The sequence below is a fragment of the Procambarus clarkii genome, chromosome 36, assembly GCF_040958095.1.
Source record: "Procambarus clarkii isolate CNS0578487 chromosome 36, FALCON_Pclarkii_2.0, whole genome shotgun sequence".
Taxonomy (NCBI): domain Eukaryota; kingdom Metazoa; phylum Arthropoda; class Malacostraca; order Decapoda; family Cambaridae; genus Procambarus; species Procambarus clarkii.
In genome coordinates, this window is record NC_091185.1 from 6,386,107 (window position 1) to 6,408,057 (window position 21,951).

Sequence of the window (21,951 nt, forward strand, 5' to 3'; positions counted from 1 at the left end):
GAATCTTCCTCCCCGACCGGGAGCCAGTCGGCCGAGCAGACAGCATGCTGGACTTGTGATCCTGTGGTCCCGGGTTCAATCCCAGGCGCCGGCGAGAAACAACGGGCAGAGTTTCTTTCACCCTATGCCCCTGTTACCTAGCAGTAAAATAGGTACCTAGGTGTTAGTCAGCTGTCACGGGCTGCTTCCTGGGGGTGGAGGCCTGGTCGAGGACCGGGCCGCGGGGACACTAAGCCCCGGAAGCGCCTCAAGGTAACCACCCACTAATGCATTCCATCTATTAATTACTCTACAGTGTCATGTAGAATGACTATAAATAAATATAAATAACATATAGTTCAGTTATTTATTGAAGTGTCAACCACAGGATGACATAAGGCAATCAAATTGGGGCTTATATGCAGTTCTACCCTGAAATTCATATCATGTGAAACTCAAAACTAAAAGTGTGAAAGTGCAGAAGTTTGCAAAAGGATTAGTGCCAGAACTAAGACAGTCAAGCTAAGGGTTATCTTGAGATGATTTCGGGGCTTTAGTGTCCCCGCGGCCCGGTCCTCGACCAGGCCTCCACCCCCAGGAAGCAGCCCGTGACAGCTGACTAACTCCCAGGTACCTATTTACTGCTAGGTAACAGGGGCATTCAGGGTGAAAGAAACTTTGCCCATTTGTTTCTGCCTCGTGCGGGAATCGAACCCGCGCCACAGAATTAAGAGTCCTGCGCGCTATCCACCAGGCTACGAGGCCCCATTACTATGTAGGGTAATGAAACTAAATTTCTCAATTCTAGAGGTGAGAAGAAACAGATAATTAGAACACAAGATATTGAGTGGCATAGAAAAGGGGAACAAATTTGAGAGAAAATAGGAGCTGAAAATGCAAATGGGTCGAAGAAATGTAAGGAAATATTTATACCCTGTACGAGTGGTACTGAAAGCCATGTCCACCCATAACTTCAAGGCCAGATTCAAGAGAGATTTTGAATGTCAAGATAATGTAATAAGTATAGCAAGGCTAGAAAACTAAATCATAAAGAGCTAGACCTCAATTTCCCATAGTCACTGATGAGTGACTATGGGAAATTGAGGTCTATTTGGGATTGAGGAAATTACTCAACACCCAGAACTCTGTATTCTGCAGATTGACTTGCCTAGGATACCTCTCTTGATTATGATAAAAGGTATCTATAAATGTTTGTATTATAATAAAAGTTTGTGTTCTAGTTTAGTTGTAAACTAATGAAAGGAATATATTTTAGGTTCGAGGTGTTCTCAACAAACTCGCCCCCGAGAAGTTTCATAAGCTAAGCAATGACATCCTAAATGTAGGCCTCGATTCAACAACAATTCTGAAAGGGGTCATTTTGTTGGTAAGTTTTAAATGTGTATTTGTGTTGAAATAGTTTGGGATGAAAAAATACATTTTGTACATAGTATTTGTTATTGGGATGCTAATTTTATTGTGCATAACTTCTCTCATAACAGATCTTCGAAAAGGCCCTAGATGAACCGAAATATTGTTCTATGTACGCACAGCTGTGCAAGCGGCTGTCAGAAGAGGCTCCTAACTTTGATCCACCAGACGGACCTTGTACTTATAACCGCCTACTTTTGAGCAAGTGCCAGGTTTGTAGTGGAGCTTATGCTGTATTGGAGACATATATATGTTTGTATATATAAATAAAGTTGAATAATATGCATGTAACGATTAAGGATGTTTTGTTATACAAGTTTGGTCAGTTTTAAAATGTGCTTGCTTGTTTACCTACAGGATGAATTCGAGCGTCGGCGACGTGCCTCGGAGGCATGGGACGGATCGGAGGAGGCGGTCCTCACCCCAGAACAAGAGGAAGAACGAACAGCAGCAAAACGCAAGATGGTCGGCAACCTCCGTTTCATTGGAGAGCTTGGCAAGCTGGAGATTATTCACGAGTCCATCCTTCATCGCTGCATCCAACAGGTACAATTTTGAGGATTTAGTTTGAGTAACAAGGTTGAAAATTCTATATATTTGTTAATGGAACGTTATATTTAATATATTTGTATATACCAGTATATACATTTATAAAAATGTGTATGTATGTGTGTGTATGTGTAATATAAATAAATGTATCTATATCAATCTTAGAGGTGTACCGATAGTGCATTATCTGCTATTGATATTCCGTTACTATGAAAAGACCAATACTATCAATGCTTGGTAATATGAAACACATGGACAATCCATTTGAATTATCCGTCTTAAAAATTAACATTTCAAACATTTTGTAGTTTCTTATTTGGTAAAACTTTTTAACCCTAATTCCTATTTGGGTTAACCCCTGGGCTGCACAGCTATTAATGGCTTGACAACCCTCCTCCCCCCTCCTTTCCCCCTGTGCACAAGAAAAAAAAATGATTTTTGTTCTTTATATTGTTAAAATGTGTTCCCTGATCACGGAAAGGAAATACAAATTGTATGTTACATGCTTTGGCTGTGATGAGGTGAGGAAATCTGGCAACATACATGCGCTGACAGTACATGTCTGGGCCAGTCTGCTCTATCCAAGCCATGTAGCAGGAGTTATTAAATTTATATTAAATTGTGTTGGACTGTTGCTCTTCTCAAAAATAAGCAGGTGGAAGGTTGGATGCATGTGTGGATAAGCAAGTGTCAGGTTTGATGAACGAGTGAATAAGCAAGTAGCAGGTTACTAAAGTTGCAGCTCGAGTTCGCTACATTAACATACAAGTGGGGCCGATAGAATGTTAAATTTGCTTATATATTGCAAATGGAGTATACAATAAGATCCAATGTGAGTGAGTGTAGGTAGGGGGGAAGAATCAGCATAGTAAATGTTTTGTTTGTATCACAGTAACACCTTCCCCTACCTATCTATCCCACTCACTACCCTACCCACATTAACATCTACCCACCAACAAGCTCTCCCCACAAAATCCCTGCATGTCAGATAAGCAAACTCCAACATAATTTTCTACCTCCAGGATGCCCAAGCACCCAGAAGCTAGCTAGACATCCCTCCCTCCCTCCACCCACCCCCCAACCCACTTGCCCATTCACCTAAACAGCAACAATTGTTCAACTGACAAATTTTAATATAAATGTTATGGATTGTCATCATAAACATATTCAACATTGTAGAGATATTATATGGAGGTTGAGCAGTAGGGCCTTGTGCACTGATACAGTATATGGAGAGGGTTGACAACTTAATCTTGGACATAATCCATGTAAATCACTGGTTGAATAATTGAGAAGGTTCTCCATTTCTCTTAACCCTTCAATGGCACAAAGTTATAACCCCCCTGTTCACAAGAAAAATTAAGAAAATCTTTTCAATAATTGTTGAAATAAAATTAACAAGTCAATTACTTGGGTGTAGTGGAGTGAAGAAGTTTTGACCACAGCATTAAATTTTGATCACTGATGAAGCAAAATATGGGCCGGGTCCCTCCTGAATAGGGGTTGATTTGCTCTAAACATTTAATTAATTTTTTCACCATACTTTTAAGTTGTCATTTTTTTAGTACAATTATCTATGGGCTGTTATAACATAATGTTCCACATTCCATATGTAAATTGATATGCACAAGTATATTTGCTACTAATGTATGCACCATAATTATATTCTTACAAGTATAAGTAATACCATTTTTGCTGTTTCACACTGTACACATTTTATATAACTGTCAACATGTTTATGCACCACTATGAGCCACCAAGTCATTCTGAAGTGATAATCTCATAACAAGTGATCCAAGCACAGCTTAGCCCCACACATTTTGCATCTAATTCTAACGGCACACGTTAATAAATAAATAAATAAATATATATATATATATATATATATATATATATATATATATATATATATATATATATATATATATATATATATATACAGAGCACCACTTGGTTTCCGAACCCCTTGGGGACGAGACCCGTCGGTTAACATGTAAGTTCGTATACGAGAAATAGAGGGGAAAAATAAACTAGAAATGTAAAAAGAAATTTTTCCGAAAAATTGATGAAAAAAACTCTAGGGAAAAAAATCGTCAGGTTCATGGCGTAAATGCGACCGTGTTTTGTTTGTACTCATCAATAAGTGAAGTCCTGATCCGCTTTATAAAAGTCCTTAATTGTTCCTAACTGATTATTAAGACGTCTGGCAAACTTCCTCTGGATGTTTCCTGCCAGCCTGCAGGCACATCCTGCCTAAAATATACGATGATGTACTGTACATTTAAGAAACAAATCTGGGTCACAGGTCTGTGGAGTGTGGTTAGGCTTACGGAGTCAGCCAGTCCCTCCCCCACCACCAACACACCTCCCCCTCTCCCCCCACCACCGACACACCTCCCCCTCTCCCCCCACCACCGACACACCTCCCCCACCCCCCACCCCAAACCCATACACACACACACACACACACACACACTCTCAAAGGTCACGTGGTTCACAGTTCACTTCAACACCCATATATCGCTTCCTGCCTGCCTGCCTCCTTCCCACCCTGCCAGCCTGCTTCCTTCCCAGCCTGTCTCCTTCCCAGCCTGCCTCCTTCCCAGCCTGCCAGCCTGCCTCCTTCCCAGCCTGCCAGCCAGCCTGCCAGCCAGCCTGCCTGCCAGCCTGCCTGCCAGCCTGCCTGCCTGCCAGCCTGCTTCCTTTCCAGCCAGCCTGCCTCCCCCCCTGCCATCATGCTAACGGGTAGTGTGTGTTAGGCTTATCTTCGGGAATGAGCCGGTCTCACCCCCACCACCAACAAACCACCCGCCCCCCTACATCCCATCTCTCAAGGTCACGCGGTTCAACCGCGTGACTACCACTCACTCCCTGCCTGCAAGCTAGCCTGCCTGCCTGCCTGCCTGTGCCTGCCTGCCTGTGCCTGCCTGCCTGTGCCTGCCAGCCTGCCTTTCCCTCCCTAATTCTCACTACTTCCATCCCTTCCTGCCTACCTCCTAGCATCTCTCCCTACCTCCCCCTCCCTCTTAGCATCTCTCCCTACCTCCTAACATCTCTCCCTACCTCCCCCTCCCTCCTAGCATCTCTCTCCCCCCCCTCTCTCACTGATTCTCCCCCCCCCCCTCATTCATACTGCCTCCCACCTAAGTTCCATCGTCCATCCACCCACCAGTCAGCCATCACTGATGCAATGGGTGCATTTGGAGCCAACATGGTGCACAGATGTTTCTTGATTGTGCAGATATGTAAAACAAAAGCACAGAATGAACATTCCAGCCTTATGGCAATTCAAAATAATAGGAATAATAGGCCGTGAATCTGTGAAGTCACAGTGGGCAAACTGGACCATCGCCCACCCACCACCACAAGCTGGCGTGACGCTTGGTGGACCCCTTCCTACCCGAATTTTGTTCGGGTAGCATGACTCCCCAACCCCAATCGGGAAACTGGAAGTTTCGGATAACAAAAGTTCGGAAACCAAGTGGTGCTCTGTATATATATATATATATATATATATATATATATATATATATATATATATATATATATATATATATATATATATATATATATTATATAAATATAAAATACATATACATTGTTATGCTTGTTGTACAGTATCACTTGCAGGATATTCTGTCACTGTCAAATTCTTGTTATCCTAGGTATTTCATTGTAAATGATAATGTAGTGCAAGGCCACATGGTGATGCTGTGTGCTGCTGCTGCAGCAAGTGCTGTTTATGGTGGTTGTGTTAGTACTGAGGCTCTTGCACCCACAATTTTTTTCCCTCCCAAGATGGTTGATGTTTACTAGATGCTTCAGGCGGTGTATTGATGCCCCGTTTACAGCATGGTAGTTTTTTGAATGGATCCTGAGAATCTGATGTGAACCCTGTGTAGCCACATGACTTAAATCTTACGCGGTACTTAAATCATAAAATAAATATATATATACTGTATATGGTATGTGCTGTGCAGGCAGGTAGACCAAAATCATAATGCTGTTTATGCAATTTGTGCCATTTTAGGGTTAATTATAATGTGATTTTAAGTAACCCAGTGTGTAAGGTGCACATGTGTGTTGTGTGTAAGAATGTTTCATGCTGTTTTGAAGCATTTCTGATATGATATGCTAGAAAAAGACTGAAAGAGAGTCAATCATTATTTAATGTTCTTTATTTTGGGACTGGTACCTCCCACCCTGTAAAAGTGGGAAATGGTAGTGGTGTTGATCATTTTGATTGTAGACATTAATTACCCTATTGCTCTCTTTTTCTGTAGACCATAATAGCAGTATAGAAAAAAATTAAAAAGATTAAAGGTGTTCAGTGTGACACGTGAATCTAAATAACCCCTTCTGTACTTTGTTTTGTAGCATCAGGTTAAACTAGTGCCATCACACACACACACACGTCAGTCATAGCAGTGCCTCATTCCATACCTTTCTTTCCTTGCACATCTACTTCCACATTCACTAGGAATTTACTTCCTTAACACTACCATCCATTTATTATACCATCATCGTACATTTGTCATCCATCATGACGCTGGTTGATAATCGCCAGCATTTGTACACCATTGTTCCACGACAATCATGGTAATTTACTTCATATTTAGATCATCATTCTGCAGATTGTTTCCAGTGTTCTTGGTTTACACACAGTGCTACTCAGCATCTTGCTCCACAGTAATAGACTTCATCTCCAATTCCTTTATTGGTAATTTTCTTTACCTTCAATCACATTCTGTCTTATGCTCTCAACACTTGCATCAGTGCCTTTTGGTCTTGCTCGTAATTTCTACCTTTGTATTAAGTGATAATCACTAGGCACATTCTCTCTCTCTCTCCTCTATCTATCTATCTATCTATCTCTCTCTTTCTCTCTCAGCAAAGTATACTACAAATCACATCCACTCGCTTTCTGCTTTCTTCTTTTTTAGCTTTTGCTCAGATGCACTTGCCTCTTGATTGTTTGTTGTAAATATGTTTAGTAATTATATTTGATTTGCTCTTTTGTAATATATATAATATATATATATATTAATTATAACTCGAGTAATCAGTTGAGAAAACGTAATACTTACGTCTCCTTTCTTGGTTATCTTTTATTGCCTGCATGCTTTTTATTACTATGGTAAACATTCCTTTATCTGAAAGGAACAGTTTCTTAAACCTTGTGCAATGGATTTTATGTGCAGGAGGAGGACCCCTTTTACACGTGACTTACATGTGGTGGTTGGGTTCATATTTGTAAGCCATCAAATATTTAACAGTAATTTACATTTGCAAATGATGCAACACATCATGCTAGTAAGATTATTATATTTTCATTAAACCCTCTTGTTCATTATCCAGATAAAGATGTGCAGCCATCTTGGCTAAATTTGCTCCTTTGTGATGTTTTGTTTCATCCTCTTTACCCTTGATTCGCAACGCATGCTTATATTTTGTAGTAACTTTGCTTGACATTAGGGTTACAATGACACTAAATAAAGTAATTAAGGAATAGGACATTGTATGTTTAGTGCAGCAGAGATTTTCCATTATGAGAAGCATGGGCATACAGGTGGTAGGTTATGTATGGGAGTTCATTTACTGTGCATCCAATATTTCTCCAGTTGAATTTTGAAGGTGTTTATTGTTTTCTTTATTTATAATAAAATAGCTAGGATGGGCTGATGCAGCGGAGTTGACTACACAACGCACGAGAAGCATAAACAAACAGATGGTAGGTGGTGTGTGGGATTGCATATACAGTACAGTTCATACAGTATGTTTTATTCGTCTTGAAAGTATTTACTACTTTCGCATATATGATGTTACTTCTATATTTACTTTGGTAAAGATCCCCGGTGGATCCCTTATTGTTGTCAGGTTGGACCACCCGCCCCTTTTTCTAAAGAGGATGCTGTGTGATGGCTTAAATTCATCATCACGTTGACTTAAAACTTTAAATAATTATGTATTGACTAGTTTTTTAAATTGAGCAGTTTAACTCTATGGTAACAACTATTCTTTTAAACAAATAAAAGTACTGTATAGATTTTACAGTACATTGCTTCCAATGAGATTTTTAATGCACTCATTGTGTTGACTTGTAACCTTTAACTCATAAATGAGTTACCATATGTAATTCCCTCAGTGTAAAAAGCCATAAAATAAAAAGGTTAAACAAACATAGGAGTTTGTTGCCTTTCATTTTTAGACTGAATATCTCGCTGCTGTGTATAACGTCTCTTAATATTTAATGTTAGTCACTCCTGCCTGTGAACCTCATAAGAAGTCGACATATTCCTTCCGGGACTTAAGACTGAAAGCACACAGCATGTGGAATTAGTGGCGTGTGTAGGTAGATGAGAGTTTCTGGTCAAGATGAAGTTGAGTTAGACTTCTCTCCAGTTCCCCAGGATTATGCATGCCTTGGGGGGGGGGGGGCAGAGGGGGCCAAACATTGCCCCACCCCCACCCCCCATTGCTAGCTACACTGAGATAGCTCTGCGGTCACATTAGTGCCAGGAGTTCCTAATAGCCTGGCCTCCCTCACAGAGGTACATGGAGCTCTACGGTCACATTAGTGCCAGGAGTTCCTAATAGCCTGGCCTCCCTCACAGGTACATGGAGCTCTACGGTCACATTAGTGCCAGGAGTTCCTAATAGCCTGGCCTCCCTCACAGGTACATGGAGCTCTACGGTCACATTAGTGCCAGGAGTTCCTAATAGCCTGGCCTCCCTCACAGAGGTACATGGAGCAGAGGATTTATGATTACCCACATCAAAGAAACAGCCTCCCAGTAAGCACTTAAAGTTTAGGGAGCATAACCAAGCAAATGTTGCATCAGCTAGAAAAATTATAGCATTAAGAGAATCCTCAAATCCAGAGATCCCACTGCAGTGCTCATACTGTTCAAATCACTGGTTTAGAACCTTGAGTACTGCTCAAAACTTGCTTTCCTCCTTCAGAGTAGGAGATACTGCTGAAAGATGGAATTCAGAAAACACACACAGCATGCAAAGACTCTGTATAAAGCCCCTAAATTATTGGGATGGTCTGAAAGCTCTCAATGTACAGTCTGGAAAGGAGACTAGAGAAGTGCATCAGAGGTTCACAGTTGTAAATTATCCTCCCAGCAAGTATAAGAAATGCTGCTGAAACAAAGTGGAAGGTAAAGAAAAAACTGGACAGTTTTCTGCAAGAAGTGCCAGACCAACCGGGCTGTAGTGAATATTTGGGCCTGCAGGCCACGTCAATCAACAGCCAGTCTCACAAGTCAAGCCTGAGCTGGGCTTGGGGACTAGAAGAACTGAGAATCTCATCCAGGTGCAGGTTTCTCTGCCTCAAAGCCTGTTACACTTGGGTTTGCTGGGTCCCTATCTTAGCTAGAGCCTTAATCTTCTGTTTGTTTAATTTTTGAAATGAAGTTCAACAGGTGGTAGCCGTTTTAAGTTCATTTGCTTGTTTGTGTTTTACGGCTTGATGCTAGTGTGGCTGTCCCGAGTCGGCCCTTTTTGGTTTTTAGAAAATTTTAGTTGGAGAGGCTGGTGAAATCTGTTTTTGTGATTTGCCCCTCCTTTTCTTCCCATTGTCTGTCTTACCTTGGTTCATCAGATTTGCATGCCCCTTTCCCCACCTTGCTCTAGTCTCTGGGATGTATGAGGGTTGAGTTCTTCACACACTTCTTGGTCATTCTCCTCTCCCCGACCTTTAATCACATGGTCTTGCACCGTCTTCCTCCATGTATGGTTGTGCAACAGCTTTAGCTGACTTTGCTTTTGCTGCAGTGTTCTCAGACTGTTGCCCTGCTCATTCTTGTGAACTCATTCCTAGCACTTGAAGTGCCTCCTTATGTCAACAATGATTAATCTGCTCTCTCCCCATTTCGACAATGATTAGTCCAGAGGAGGCTCTGGACTAATCACCGTACTGATCATTGTTGACATGAGATGGCAGCTCCCATCGTGCTGCCACTTAGGCGTGGCCAGCTCTAACTAAGGAGGGTATGATTTAACTGCTGGGTGGATAGTTTGCAGAGTTTCATGCATTTTCTTTCTGGAAGGTTGTTTCTTCAGGGTGGGTGATCACAAATATCCTGCTCCATGCAGCTGTCAGGGTGGTGGGGTAAGGTTTTTACTTTTGGTCTTCAGTATGTTATTCTGGATTCCTAGGGCTGATGTGACAAATGTGGTTACTTGTGTGGTTACCAAAAAAAAAAAAAGCTATGCGCGTGGTGTTCCATCTTCCCATCACTGTCAGTTTGAAACTGCTGATGGTTTTATCATCCACCAGAAGTTTCAAATCCTCATGTGAAAAAAAGAACTGGGAAGACAGGACAATGGGCATAGCTTTAATTCTGTAACTACACTTGTCACTTCAGCCTGAGGGTTCCAAAAGATCTAGCAGAATACCAGAGGCCAAAACCTTGGCTTTTGGTCTCTGTGATTAGCAAAAGGAAGCCAGAAGATATGGTGCTACTTATTTCTCAGTCAACTGGTATACTAAAGGCTGTATTGTATTGGGTTAATAGTTGACTAATGTGGAGTTAAGGATCCAATTGTGTTTTAAAGTGTTAGTTACTTGGATTGGCAATTGTGGTATATTTAGATCAAAGGTTCTTCTGTTCTGTGTTTACTACCAATTACCTCCCCTTACTTTACTACCAATCTTAGTCTTACTACCAATTTCCTCTCCTCCCTTTTTTTCTGTTTCTTTAATATTCATGGTAAGATTTTCTGTTTTGCAAATTATTTGTCCTGTATTATCATTCACTTTCTTCTGTGCACTAATATTATCCTTGCTTTTATTGATCTTTTGTTTTCTAAATTTAAAAACACTACACCTTGTATTTTTCCCATGTGTTCTTTATATTAGTTTGCTTACTCATTTTGCTTCAGGTTCACAGCAAATTGTGATAGTTTATACAAATTAACGACACTTCAGTTTCTCCCGTACTCTTGCATACATTAACATTGCTGTTTCTGCAACTACACCAGGGGGCACATTACATATCTATTACCACATATTATCTGGCAATTGTTACTATACCTGTCAAGAACTCCTTTCTGTAATCTGATTTTGAATTATATTCCATTTTCACTTCAAGGTTATGCACTTTAAGTAGGCAATGTGGCAATAATCTCCATTTAAAAAGGAGGCAATATAGACAGTCCAGTTGTGTGTGGGGTAGTTGGCTTTGCATATCCAGTTGTGACACTGCCATTTTCTTAACTGTTTCTTTTTCTTTCCTTGGGTATCCTAATTCCAATCCTTTCTCTGTCCATGATTAAATCAGGACGTCCACTTCTTAGAAACTGACCAAAGAAAAAGTGGTGATTATTACATTGTATACTAAACAATCCTGTTTTTTCTGGATTTTTTCAATAAAATATATATATATAATATATATATATATTTATATATATATTTATATATATATTATATATATATATATATAATGTATGTATGTGTGGGTATGTGTAAATCACGAAAATTAACACATGATGAATGTCAGACCACGGAGGAAGAATTGAAACAGGAATTTCCATAAGTACTTTCGTATATTAATACATCTTCAGAAAGAATTCTGAAGATGTATTAATATACGAAAGTACTTAAGGAAATTTGTTTCAATTCTTCCTCGGTGGTCTGACACTGTCATATATATGTACATATATATGAGCTGCAAAGTTATATGTAGGTATAAAAGTGTTGTGTAAACTGTGCGTGATATTAATGAATGTATATTAATTTTTAAATCTTGACAAGCCTGTTCCAGACATACAGTATATGTAAAAATGGAATAAGCTTGGTGTAAATACCAATACAAAAATTCAATATTGGGCGAGTATATGGTAATGGATTTTGGTGTTGACAGCTGTTGGAGAAGCGTCGGCGTCGACCAATGGTTGACTTGGCTGAGGATCTGGAGTGTCTGTGCCAGATAATGAGGACTTGCGGAAAGGTGCTAGACAAGCCCAAGGCTAAGGTCAGTTATTCTTCATGTTAAATATTGGCACATAATAGATGAAAGCAATTTGATTCACCATTTCTTTATACATTAGATTTAATTTTTTTTTCTGATAATTCACAGCCCTTAATGGATCAGTACTTTGAGCGCATTTACCAGCTGAGCAGCAACATGGAACTTTTGGCACGTATCCGCTTCATGCTGCAGGATGTGCTGGACTTGCGTGCTGCAAACTGGATCCCTCGTAAGATTGCCCAGGTGGATGGCCCACGTACCATTCGTCAGGTAAACAAGCATTTGTTAACTGGCATTACTAACTGATCTTCCCTCTAATTCCATCCCTGCTGCACCCTTCACTCTCTCTTCCCCCTTGCACATTTCAGTCACCCCTTTTTCCCCAATGCTGCACTTTTCGGTTTCCTCCCTCTCCCACCCCTCTGCTGCTCCCTTTGGTCTCCCATCTTTTTGCAAACTCCACCTGTCACAAAGGTTAAAACTCAATATTTAGTCTAATTTCACTCCCAAGAATTTGCCTTTGTGTTACGGCCAGCTTAAGCCAGTAACCGAGTTCTTTCTGTTAAAATTAATGTGTTATATAACTACTGTATTTCTATGATCCTACCCCGTGTCGATGGCAAGTTCTCAAGAACTGGCGGTGTCAAGTATTAGTGCAAAGAATAAAGGGGGGATCAACAATACACAATTACACCTTCACCAAAATATTATCTGTAGAAGTATAACTACACACACTGTCGCTTTCACCCAGGACACTCGATAGATCTGCAGTGTTCATCAAATATCGGCGAGTCCACTACCTTCATATACACTTTGTCCATGCTCAATGGTAATCACCGACAAGTTCACCTTCCTCAACATGGGCCAGTCTAAACACTATCGTCGTGTAAGGAATTTCATTGCAAACACACCAAAATGAAAGACCTAGGAGAAGACTTGAGGTGACAAAGTTGAAAAGAGTATACACATTTTATTGTTCTTGAGCGCTCACGGGTTACGCAATGTCACTTTCTCTGGTGTGGGTGGTACGCCGCACTTTTAGACTTTATATGCATATACTCCTGTAAGGAATTCTATTGGGAACACTTTGATACCAAAATGAAAGACCTAGGATGAGAATTGACATGACAATATTGAAAAGAGTTAACACCAAAATTAAAAAACTGCGCGTTCCCGAGGCATGCGCGGCTCCTTGTGGTTGGCGCTCGCTCGCCCAGTGAGCGAAGTGTTAAGAAAACATGACATTCAAATGTGTGCATGAGGTCTTCATAGTTCATGAATAAAATTACTGTATTAAAGAAATGTGAAAACTTGGTATTGTATGAGAAATTGGAATTTGTTTCTTATGCTAACAGGTTTGCAATTTATGCAATGGAAAATATGGATAGTTTCAAAATGCGCGCCATGAAATTCCCGTTCTCCCCAATAGGTCGCATGGCAATGGCATGGCATGGCCGACTCTTTCAAGGTGTACAATCCCAACAAAATCGCTGTTTGGCGCTCACAGCTAGTGATCGATGTTTTTTTTATTTGGTGCCGGTCTAATGCATCCTTGTATGACATTTTATACTTATGTTCTTCTAGAACATTCTGTTGTGAACACATTGCTAAAAAAATTAAATATGTACATCGAAAATTAAGGTAGAACAGTGAAGAGTATACACTTTTCAGTGTTGCCGCTCGATCGCCCGAAACGCCGCATGTACAAGGGGCAAGTTTGCTTTTTTTTGTTTGCCGAGAGCACAAAAGTGTTAATTATTATGCAACTTCTATAGTATACAGTGAATTAATGTATAATGTAATTGTTTACAAATTTTGGCTTTAAATCTTTTATTAAATCATTTTTTGTTAATTTTAATGTCGTCCTTAACAGGTGCGTGAGGAAGCAGCACACGACCTTGGTGTTTACATCCCACCACCTTCATCGCACGGACCACCACGGTCATCAGGACCCCTCTCTCCTCTGGCTGGTGGCTCATCCTTTTTCCCACAGGTTAGATTACATGCAATATTGGCATTGGTTTTGTAGTTTGATACGATAGGTCTTGTTATATTGATACGATAGGTCTTGTTATATAGCTTAGCTTTTGGCTCACCAAGGTATAGTTTCCTTTGTTGTTATTGATTTGTAATACAAAATGTCAAGTTCTCAAAATTTATATTGTCAGGTTGATTAATTTTTTGTTTACTTGCATGATAGTGAGAAGTTAGAAGTCATTGATCAGAAGGATAGAATGGTGTTGGTGTAAAAAGGTTAAGTATTTGGGAAAGAGAAATGCATAGAACATAAAATAACAAACTAAATATAGTTTATAGCGATGTAGAGCCTTTTTTCCCTTGTCATTTTAAGAGTAGTGTTTCACGGGATATTAATAAATAGGTGTAAAGAACACACAAATGGTTTAAACGTATTGATGTTTTCATGCAAACCGTTATCTTGGTAACTTGGCCATTTTCATTTACTAATCATCAATTCTGCCCCTAATGGCTATCATTGATTCATCAGCCGGGAGGGAATCGCACAGGCATGGAGGATGTATTTATGGGAGCAGTGACTTTAGGTACAGGACCTGGAGTCATATCCTCTCAGCCTGACAAGTATGGTTTTGACTCAAATGGATTTGGCTCTGGTGTCAGTGGAGGAGGAAGCTATAGACCACGTCAACAGCAAGGGGTAAGTTAAGGGTTATACTCTAGACGTGTTTAGATTTATGCGAGAAATGTTTAGGTTTTCATTGGTAAGGTGATAAAAAATGTTGGGAACTCCTTAGTTAATTATGAACTCTCTCACATTGGTTGTGTGAGGGGGCAGGGGCATACCATTAATGTTGGCAAGTAATTTTTAAGTTAGAATGTAATAATATTTTGGTAGTTTCATAATTGTTGTTGTCAAGTAATGTTGTGGAGCTAACATTGAGATTAATACTCTGAAAGTATACTTGCCATACAGTGCTGGGTTAAGCGTTTTGTATTTTTTTTTTTTTAAATCCTTTATTTCATCAAAAATTCTGGGAATGTTGCTGGGATTGTTTACAGTACAGTACTCCAGCAGGGATACTCGTGTTTTTTATTTTCAGGCTGGTTTCCATTCAAAATATCTAACTTGTGTTGACTTTAAATTAAAAACACCTCGAGATTGGAAACTGAACTGAACTTTCATTATTAGACAGCATAGAATCATGATTCCGAAGTGGATGGTTCTGTAATCTAGGCGCTGTAGACAAGTTTTCAGAAATGCTGCATTGAACATTGCCATGTAATTTGAGAATAGGTCATAATAATGCCATTGAAACTACAATATGGAGTATAGGAGCATCAGATGAGAGTTTATAGAACCAAGGGAGTGAAAGTAAAAAGAAAAAAAATTGAGAATCGCTGGACTATAATGACTATAACGTTTTTGGGTCTAAATTTTAAATTTTAAAATATTTGTTAAAATTCTATTTGTGCTATTATTATGGGACTAGTTTTAAAATGCACGCCTTTCTATTGCGAACAATTTGCTACCAAAACGAGCGATGTAACATGAAAATTGATGTTATCAAACAGAACAAGTATACACATTAGGTTGTGGTGTGCAAATTGGTGCTCGTTCATGGGTAATTTTAGGCTTTGCTACGGGGAGTCTCACCAGGCTTTTGGACATTATCATATACATTTGCTGGGAATTTAATTGTGAACACAATACCAAAACAAACGATGTAGCACAAGAATTAAGGTGAGAAAACTGAAATTAATATACACATTTTACTGATTTTGTGCGCTCACGGATAACTTTTCCGACTTTAGGCTTTGCTGTGGGGAGTCTTGCCAGGCTTTTGGACATTATATACATATACATCTGCAGGGAATTTAATTGCGAACACATTGATACCAAAACGAACGACATAGCACTAGAATTAAGGTGAGAAAACTGAAACGAGTATATACATTTAGGCGTCGCCGCACGCTCGCCCGCACCATTAGCTCCATGATGTCAGTCTGCTCTGCTCACGTGGCGCGCGCGATAGTGTTAAAATGTTTAAAAGTTCAATAACTAAAATTCTAATCAGTTTTTTGTTAGTTAATTTTGGATATCTATAGATTGAGTTTTAAAATAATACTTATTTCCTGTTATTTTATACCTTCCCTCAAACACCTGTGGACTCTTTGCAGCATGCTAAGGGGTTGCAGCACAGGCACAGTGGTTGAAAAATGCTGCAATAGGCAATGTTCAAGGTGTTTTGATACAGGGACAGGCACTTACTTTTTTATATTGCTGATATAATCCAAAGTAATGTGTTGCCTGCCCCACTAAAGAACCCCAACACTAACTGCTCAAGACTCTAGCTTGTCTCGAGTGTAGATTCCTCGAGGCCTTGAGAACAAGTAGGCCTCTGTGGTCTACCAACTGCACTCAATTTCTCACATAGCCCCTAGAGGCTTATCCAGGGCTAATGGCACTTGGGCTCTGCCTAGCCATCACTGTCACACTTTGTTGCCTAACCCAAACAACTGCGCAGAGGTCTCCAGCTAGACCCCAAATACCCAGCCAGTTGACGCTGACCCTAGAGTGGTTGTAGAGGAATGTTTCTTGAGTAAAAGGACACCTACGCCTAGTGAGGAGTGGGAGAGGGAGGAATTTTGTTTATTTAGGGTGTATATACATTGTAACACATCTTAAGGGTCCACACATACCAGAGGTTAGCCTCACGATCCCCTTGTAGTCCTTATACTGTCACACGTCCAGTGGTTCACTCCCAACTTTATTTGCACAGATTTATATCACATTTTCAACACTATAGTTCTGTGTGAAAACATGTGTCAAGGCTTTGACTAGCTGTGCTGTATATCCAAAAGGAAAGGTGTTGTGCTATTGTTTTGCAAGTAAAGTACTGCATAATAAGGACAACACAATAAAGGAAAGTTGCAGGCGATGAGTCACAATAATGTGGCTGAAGAATGTTGACCAGACCACACGCTAGAAGGTGAAGGGACGACGACGTTTCGCTCCGTCCTGGGCCATTCTCAAGTCGATTGTCGAATGGTAAAGACAATCGACTTGACGTTTTGGTCCGTCCTATACAATTCTCAAGTCGATTGTCTTTACCATTCGACAATCGACTTCAGAATGGCCCAGGACAGACCAAAACGTCGTCGTCCCTTCACCTTGTAGTGTGTGGTCTGGTCAATAAAGAAACGTTCTTAAACATATTAACTGATCATTGTTTTTAGCAAGCTTCGTGAATGTTGCATTCAAGCCTTAACCAATTCTCTCCTTCTAGAACAAACACTTCAACAACCAGAACTTCAGCAGGCAACAGCAGAACAACCAGTATAATCAGCAGCAGAATTACACCAATAGTAAGTATACTGTATATTATATTAAGCATAATAGATTAGTTGTGTGGGGAGGTACACTGAGCACACAAGAGATGCTTTGCTAACATTAATATGAACACATTCTCCCTACCACAAGAAATAATGTATGTACAATATATATACAGTACAGTGCAACCTTGATTCAGCGAATCTCTGGCTAGGTCGCACACTTTTCAAGCCGGATTTACTCGCCCGTTTTGACAAATTCTGGTTCACTGAAGCACGTGATGTGCGGATTTGCATAGGATGTTGAGATGGTTTACAGGCTGGTGGAAATATTTTCCATCATGTCACAGGATAAAATGTTAAAATTACCTTCATATGACAGTTTGAAATTCAAATTTTCCTTGGTGATTCTTGCTCCTACCCTCACCAGCTCAACCTCCCTCACTGCCACTCCCTCCCATGCTCCTTCCCTCCCTCACTCTCTCATTGCCATGCTCCCTCCCTCCCCCATTGCCATGCTCCCTCCCCTCTCAACTGTTCTGTTTCAGTATCACACCCTTTCATGCATGCTACCATTCAGCTAGTTATCTACCATAACTGGATGTACACTCAACACCCTTAGCTCATCATCATCTGATTGGTCCAACCATAGACTCGTGTAATGTCAATGGGAATATGGAGACAGTAGCTCTCCCAGCTTGGCCTAGTAAGGTCGTACTTACCTGACCCGAAGTATCTAGCCGCCATCTTGCCTCTACCAACCCCAAACAAAATGGTGGCATGTCATCAGTGTCTTGAAGTGAGAAGAATAAGCCTTCATTGTCTTGTTGTGCTCATACTTTATCTGAATTGTGAATAAGATTAGTGATCCAGGGTTGGAGCTCCAACCTGAGAATGACGATCATACCGCACAGTGCGCAATGCACAGCATGGCTGAGAACTACCATTCTCTCACAATGGTTCTATAATAAAGTTGACACAATCGACTTGAGAATGGTCCAGGACGGACCGAAAAGTCTTCTTCCCTTCACCTTCTAGTGTGTGGTCTGGTCAACATAATAAAATTGACTCTTGCCCCTTAATATATTAAAAGAACAGTTTAATATAAATTATTGTAACTGTTGAAACACTGAAAATTCTTGTCCAATAATTTAATGAAATTTTCTCATTTTATATTGACCAAATGTTTACACAAGTGTCAAAATGTTATGTAAACTATTTCGTTAGATATATATTATAGCTATATTAAAAATAAATACTTAGGAATTAAATGCATTATTTTCCTTTGTTTACTTAGGAATTGTTATTGATGACCATCTGCAAGTTAGGCAAGCTGGTTTGTATTATAATTTACTGATGGTCTTTCTCTAGTCCCCACTAAGGATTTGCCTCCACGCTTCAAGAAGATTCTAAGCCATACAAATGCAGGAGGAACTGGTGGGTCGGATGGAGAAGTTTCATTGCGTCCTGCTGCCTCGAGCATGATGTTGAAGCCCAAGACTCCGGGGGTGCTGCCACAGAGTGCCCTGGGCATCCAGCAGAGTAGTGACCATCAATACCGTGACCATCAGTACCATCACCATTCCAGCCTTCCTCTTGCTCCACAGCCCCAACCACCCAACCAGAAGCCCAATCCACCACTTATGCACAAAGATCCTCCTATTCTCATCAAGCAAGCATCAACTGACAAATCTCGTGCCAACAAGAAGGATAGGGTAAGTGCTATTTTGTGGCCATGTCATTAACAAAGTTGTTAATTTTTTTGTTCCTACATTCCCAGTTGCTCATATACAGATGAGATCCAAATTATAATAGTTGGTAATACCAAGAAGAAAATTCCTTTTAATATTTTTCTGAATTTTGCATCTCAGGGCCCAAGTCGTGAGGAGTGGCTTCGGCGTGTGAAGAATGTGTTTGAAGAGCTCATGAAGGAGCAGAATTTGGAAGTGGCAGTTGAAACCTACCGCTCCCTCAAACTACCAGAACGTCATACTGCCGAGGCTGTGCAAACTGTTATCAATTTTCTCCTCACTCAAGAAGGTCAGTTAAGCTGCAGTAAGACAAGACAGTGAGGGATATAGTCACAGATAGGTTTAGAAAGTAGGTTGGACATGTATATGAATAAGTTTAGATGGATATAAATAGGTGAACAAATCCACAAGGGCCGTGACGAGGATCGTCACGGCCCTTGTGGATTTGTTCATTTGATGCATCATGCAATTGTGATTTGTGTGTGTAATAAATAGGTGCTGCCACATATGGGCCAAAAGGCCTTCTGCAGTTTCCTTGATTATGTTGTGTTCTTGTATATAATTCTTATGAATATAGTACATAAAGTATGTGTACTAGAGCAGGCCTAGGAAAAGTTGCTTGGTTGTTGCCTTTCTTGGGCCTTCTTCAAAATTAATATTTTAATATGATCTCTGGTGCAACAATGTATGTTTGATACATTCTAGCCGTATGGGCTATTGTCATTTTTGAATGTTAGGTTGAAATATTCATGCCCATTAAATTATTAACATTAGCAATACACACAAGAATACAATATATTGGTTTTGATGACGTGGTAATGAAAGTACATTGTACAAAGTATTGTTATGAATATATAAACTATCCAGATAATTTGTACCAGTCATCGTTAAAGATGATTATGTATTAGGGTATTGTTAATTACAGTACTGTCGGTGTCCACTGACTATGTATTTTGGTTTCCTTAGCAGAGAGCAACCGCGAGTTGGGTAGTCAGCTGTTCGATAGATTCCGTATTGAGGGTCTTATTAATGTTGACCGTCTCTTTGATGGAGTCAAGCAGGTAAGCACAATAGTCATTTGTATCCGAATTACTATTAATTTTATATATAAGATCTTATAATAAATCCAATGTTTGCTCAAGTTAGTTTCAGTAAATATTGTTAATCATTAAAATAAAATAAAATTCTTAGTTCAGCAAGTAAAGTGGTTAATTCCTTGTTACACCTGTTGTGAATGTATCAAGTACTCTACTGTATTTTCCACCATGATCTGCTGAACATGAAAGCAAATCTTAAACCAACTAAAACTTTGGAGAGAGGCTTGCAGTATATTATTTTGAGTAACTTCTCTTAGGTTCTTGGTCGGCTGGATGACTTGGTTACGGACATCCCTCGTGTCAAGTCCCACATGGCCGGAATCCTGGGTCACCTGGTAGGGTCAGGAAATTTATCATTAGCTGATGTGGCTGAACCTTTGGAAGGAGGTCAACACTTCCCACTGTTCCTGCTCACCCTCCAGACCTTGCACAAACTTCAGGGAAAATCTGCTCTTATTCAAACCTTCAATGATAGCAAGGTAATTCATTATTATACATTTATTTAGTTAGTGTTTTTACATCTTTTACATTTTACATATTTTTGGGGAAATTTGCATGTTGGCTTGATATTTTTAAACTTGTGTATAATAGTGCAAGCTCTTAATTTTGTACTTTGTAGCCCCATAGACAGTTTTGTACTATTAAAAAAAAATTGAAGATAAGGCAGTATGCAGTTCCTTGAGCACTTTCAAGATTGAATAAGTGTAGCTGCACCTAAATCTAGACATGTGGTCTGATTCTGGGGAACACTCCCAGTATTCTTGGTTGAAGCTCATACTCTAGGCTGTATTGCAATAGTTTTTTTTTTCTTCTATTCAAACTTGGAAACTTTATATTGGAATCGTATATCCTGTTTAGACCAGTTTGCCCTTCTTGAGTTGCATCAGCCTAGTGACTTGTTTCTTTCTTGGATAAGTGCTGGCTATCCTTTGGACTTTATCCTGTGATGAGCATTTGCTTGTTTAGCATTCTTGTTTTATCATTATTTGCTTCCCAGGCATTGGTGGATTGGCGTGTTGCACTTTTTGTATGGCCCTTACCAGTTCTTTGCTTTGAGCTGCATATGTCTAGTAGTGGTTATTTACTGGATAGTTTTCTTCAAGGAGTGCCGGACCAACCAGGTTGTGGTGGGTATGTGGGCCTATGGGCCGGGCTTGGGGAGTAAAATAACTCAGAATCCCATCAAGTAGGTATCAAGCAGGTAGTGTGTTCCCTGCACTGACAGAGTAACTTTTCCATTGTGTTCAGGAGTCCTTCCCAGAGAGGCCAAGCCTTCAAAGTGGAGAGCACAAGTTGACTCCTCTGAGGTGCTCTGGCTGGGGGCATTGTTGGTTGTGAATGGGGGTACACTAGTTCATACAACACAGTGGACATACTGTTGGGCTCCATACCGGACATTATATGAGGTATGTAAAGTGGTGAATGATAAAAGTCAGCTGGAGGAGGCAGTTTCCTCTGCTATACTGTACTGGTAAATTGAGAAAGACTGGTAACCCCCATGGATAAGTAAAATGGCTTGCATAGGCTTTAGATTTAGCCTTTCATCTGCTCTTTAAGAACAGGGCAGGGTGCTCTTGCCTATCACAGTTGCTGGACCACTATGACATGGCATTAGATGCCATGGAAGACAAACAAAACGGTGATGTAATTTACACAGATTTCGCAAGTCTTCAACAAATGTGACCATGGTGGTGGTGCACACAAAATGCATTCAAAAGGAATTACCGGAAAAAAGAGGCAGATGGATCTACAATTTCCTGACAGAAGCTGAACAGCAGTGCTGTGAGCTCATGCTGCGTGCATCAGGCTTGGTGGCTCACTCAATACCGAGGCCCTCACACCCGGGAATTTACCCGG

General features: G+C 40.2%; 1 protein-coding gene across 12 annotated transcripts in view; it reads left to right on the top strand.

Annotated features, from left to right (window-relative positions):
• Positions 1–21,951, top strand: part of NAT1 (N-acetyltransferase 1) — a 33,205-nt gene that overhangs the window by 5,992 nt on the left and 5,262 nt on the right. For 5 of the 12 annotated variants that reach the window (XM_045739114.2, XM_069336518.1, XM_069336521.1 and 2 more), the window contains exons 4-16: positions 1,256–1,366; positions 1,482–1,622; positions 1,768–1,956; positions 7,628–7,690; positions 11,832–11,942; positions 12,048–12,209; positions 13,813–13,932; positions 14,446–14,613; positions 17,204–17,282; positions 18,618–18,961; positions 19,118–19,286; positions 19,964–20,058; positions 20,352–20,573. In XM_045739114.2, coding sequence (XP_045595070.1) covers positions 1,521–1,622; positions 1,768–1,956; positions 7,628–7,690; positions 11,832–11,942; positions 12,048–12,209; positions 13,813–13,932; positions 14,446–14,613; positions 17,204–17,282; positions 18,618–18,961; positions 19,118–19,286; positions 19,964–20,058; positions 20,352–20,573 — 1,824 coding nt within the window. In that variant the 5' untranslated portion in view covers positions 1,256–1,366; positions 1,482–1,520. The remainder of the gene's footprint in view (positions 1–1,255; positions 1,367–1,481; positions 1,623–1,767; positions 1,957–7,627; positions 7,691–11,831; positions 11,943–12,047; positions 12,210–13,812; positions 13,933–14,445; positions 14,614–17,203; positions 17,283–18,617; positions 18,962–19,117; positions 19,287–19,963; positions 20,059–20,351; positions 20,574–21,951) is intronic. The other 7 variants (XM_045739115.2, XM_069336522.1, XM_045739111.2 and 4 more) reach the window with 6 other exon arrangements.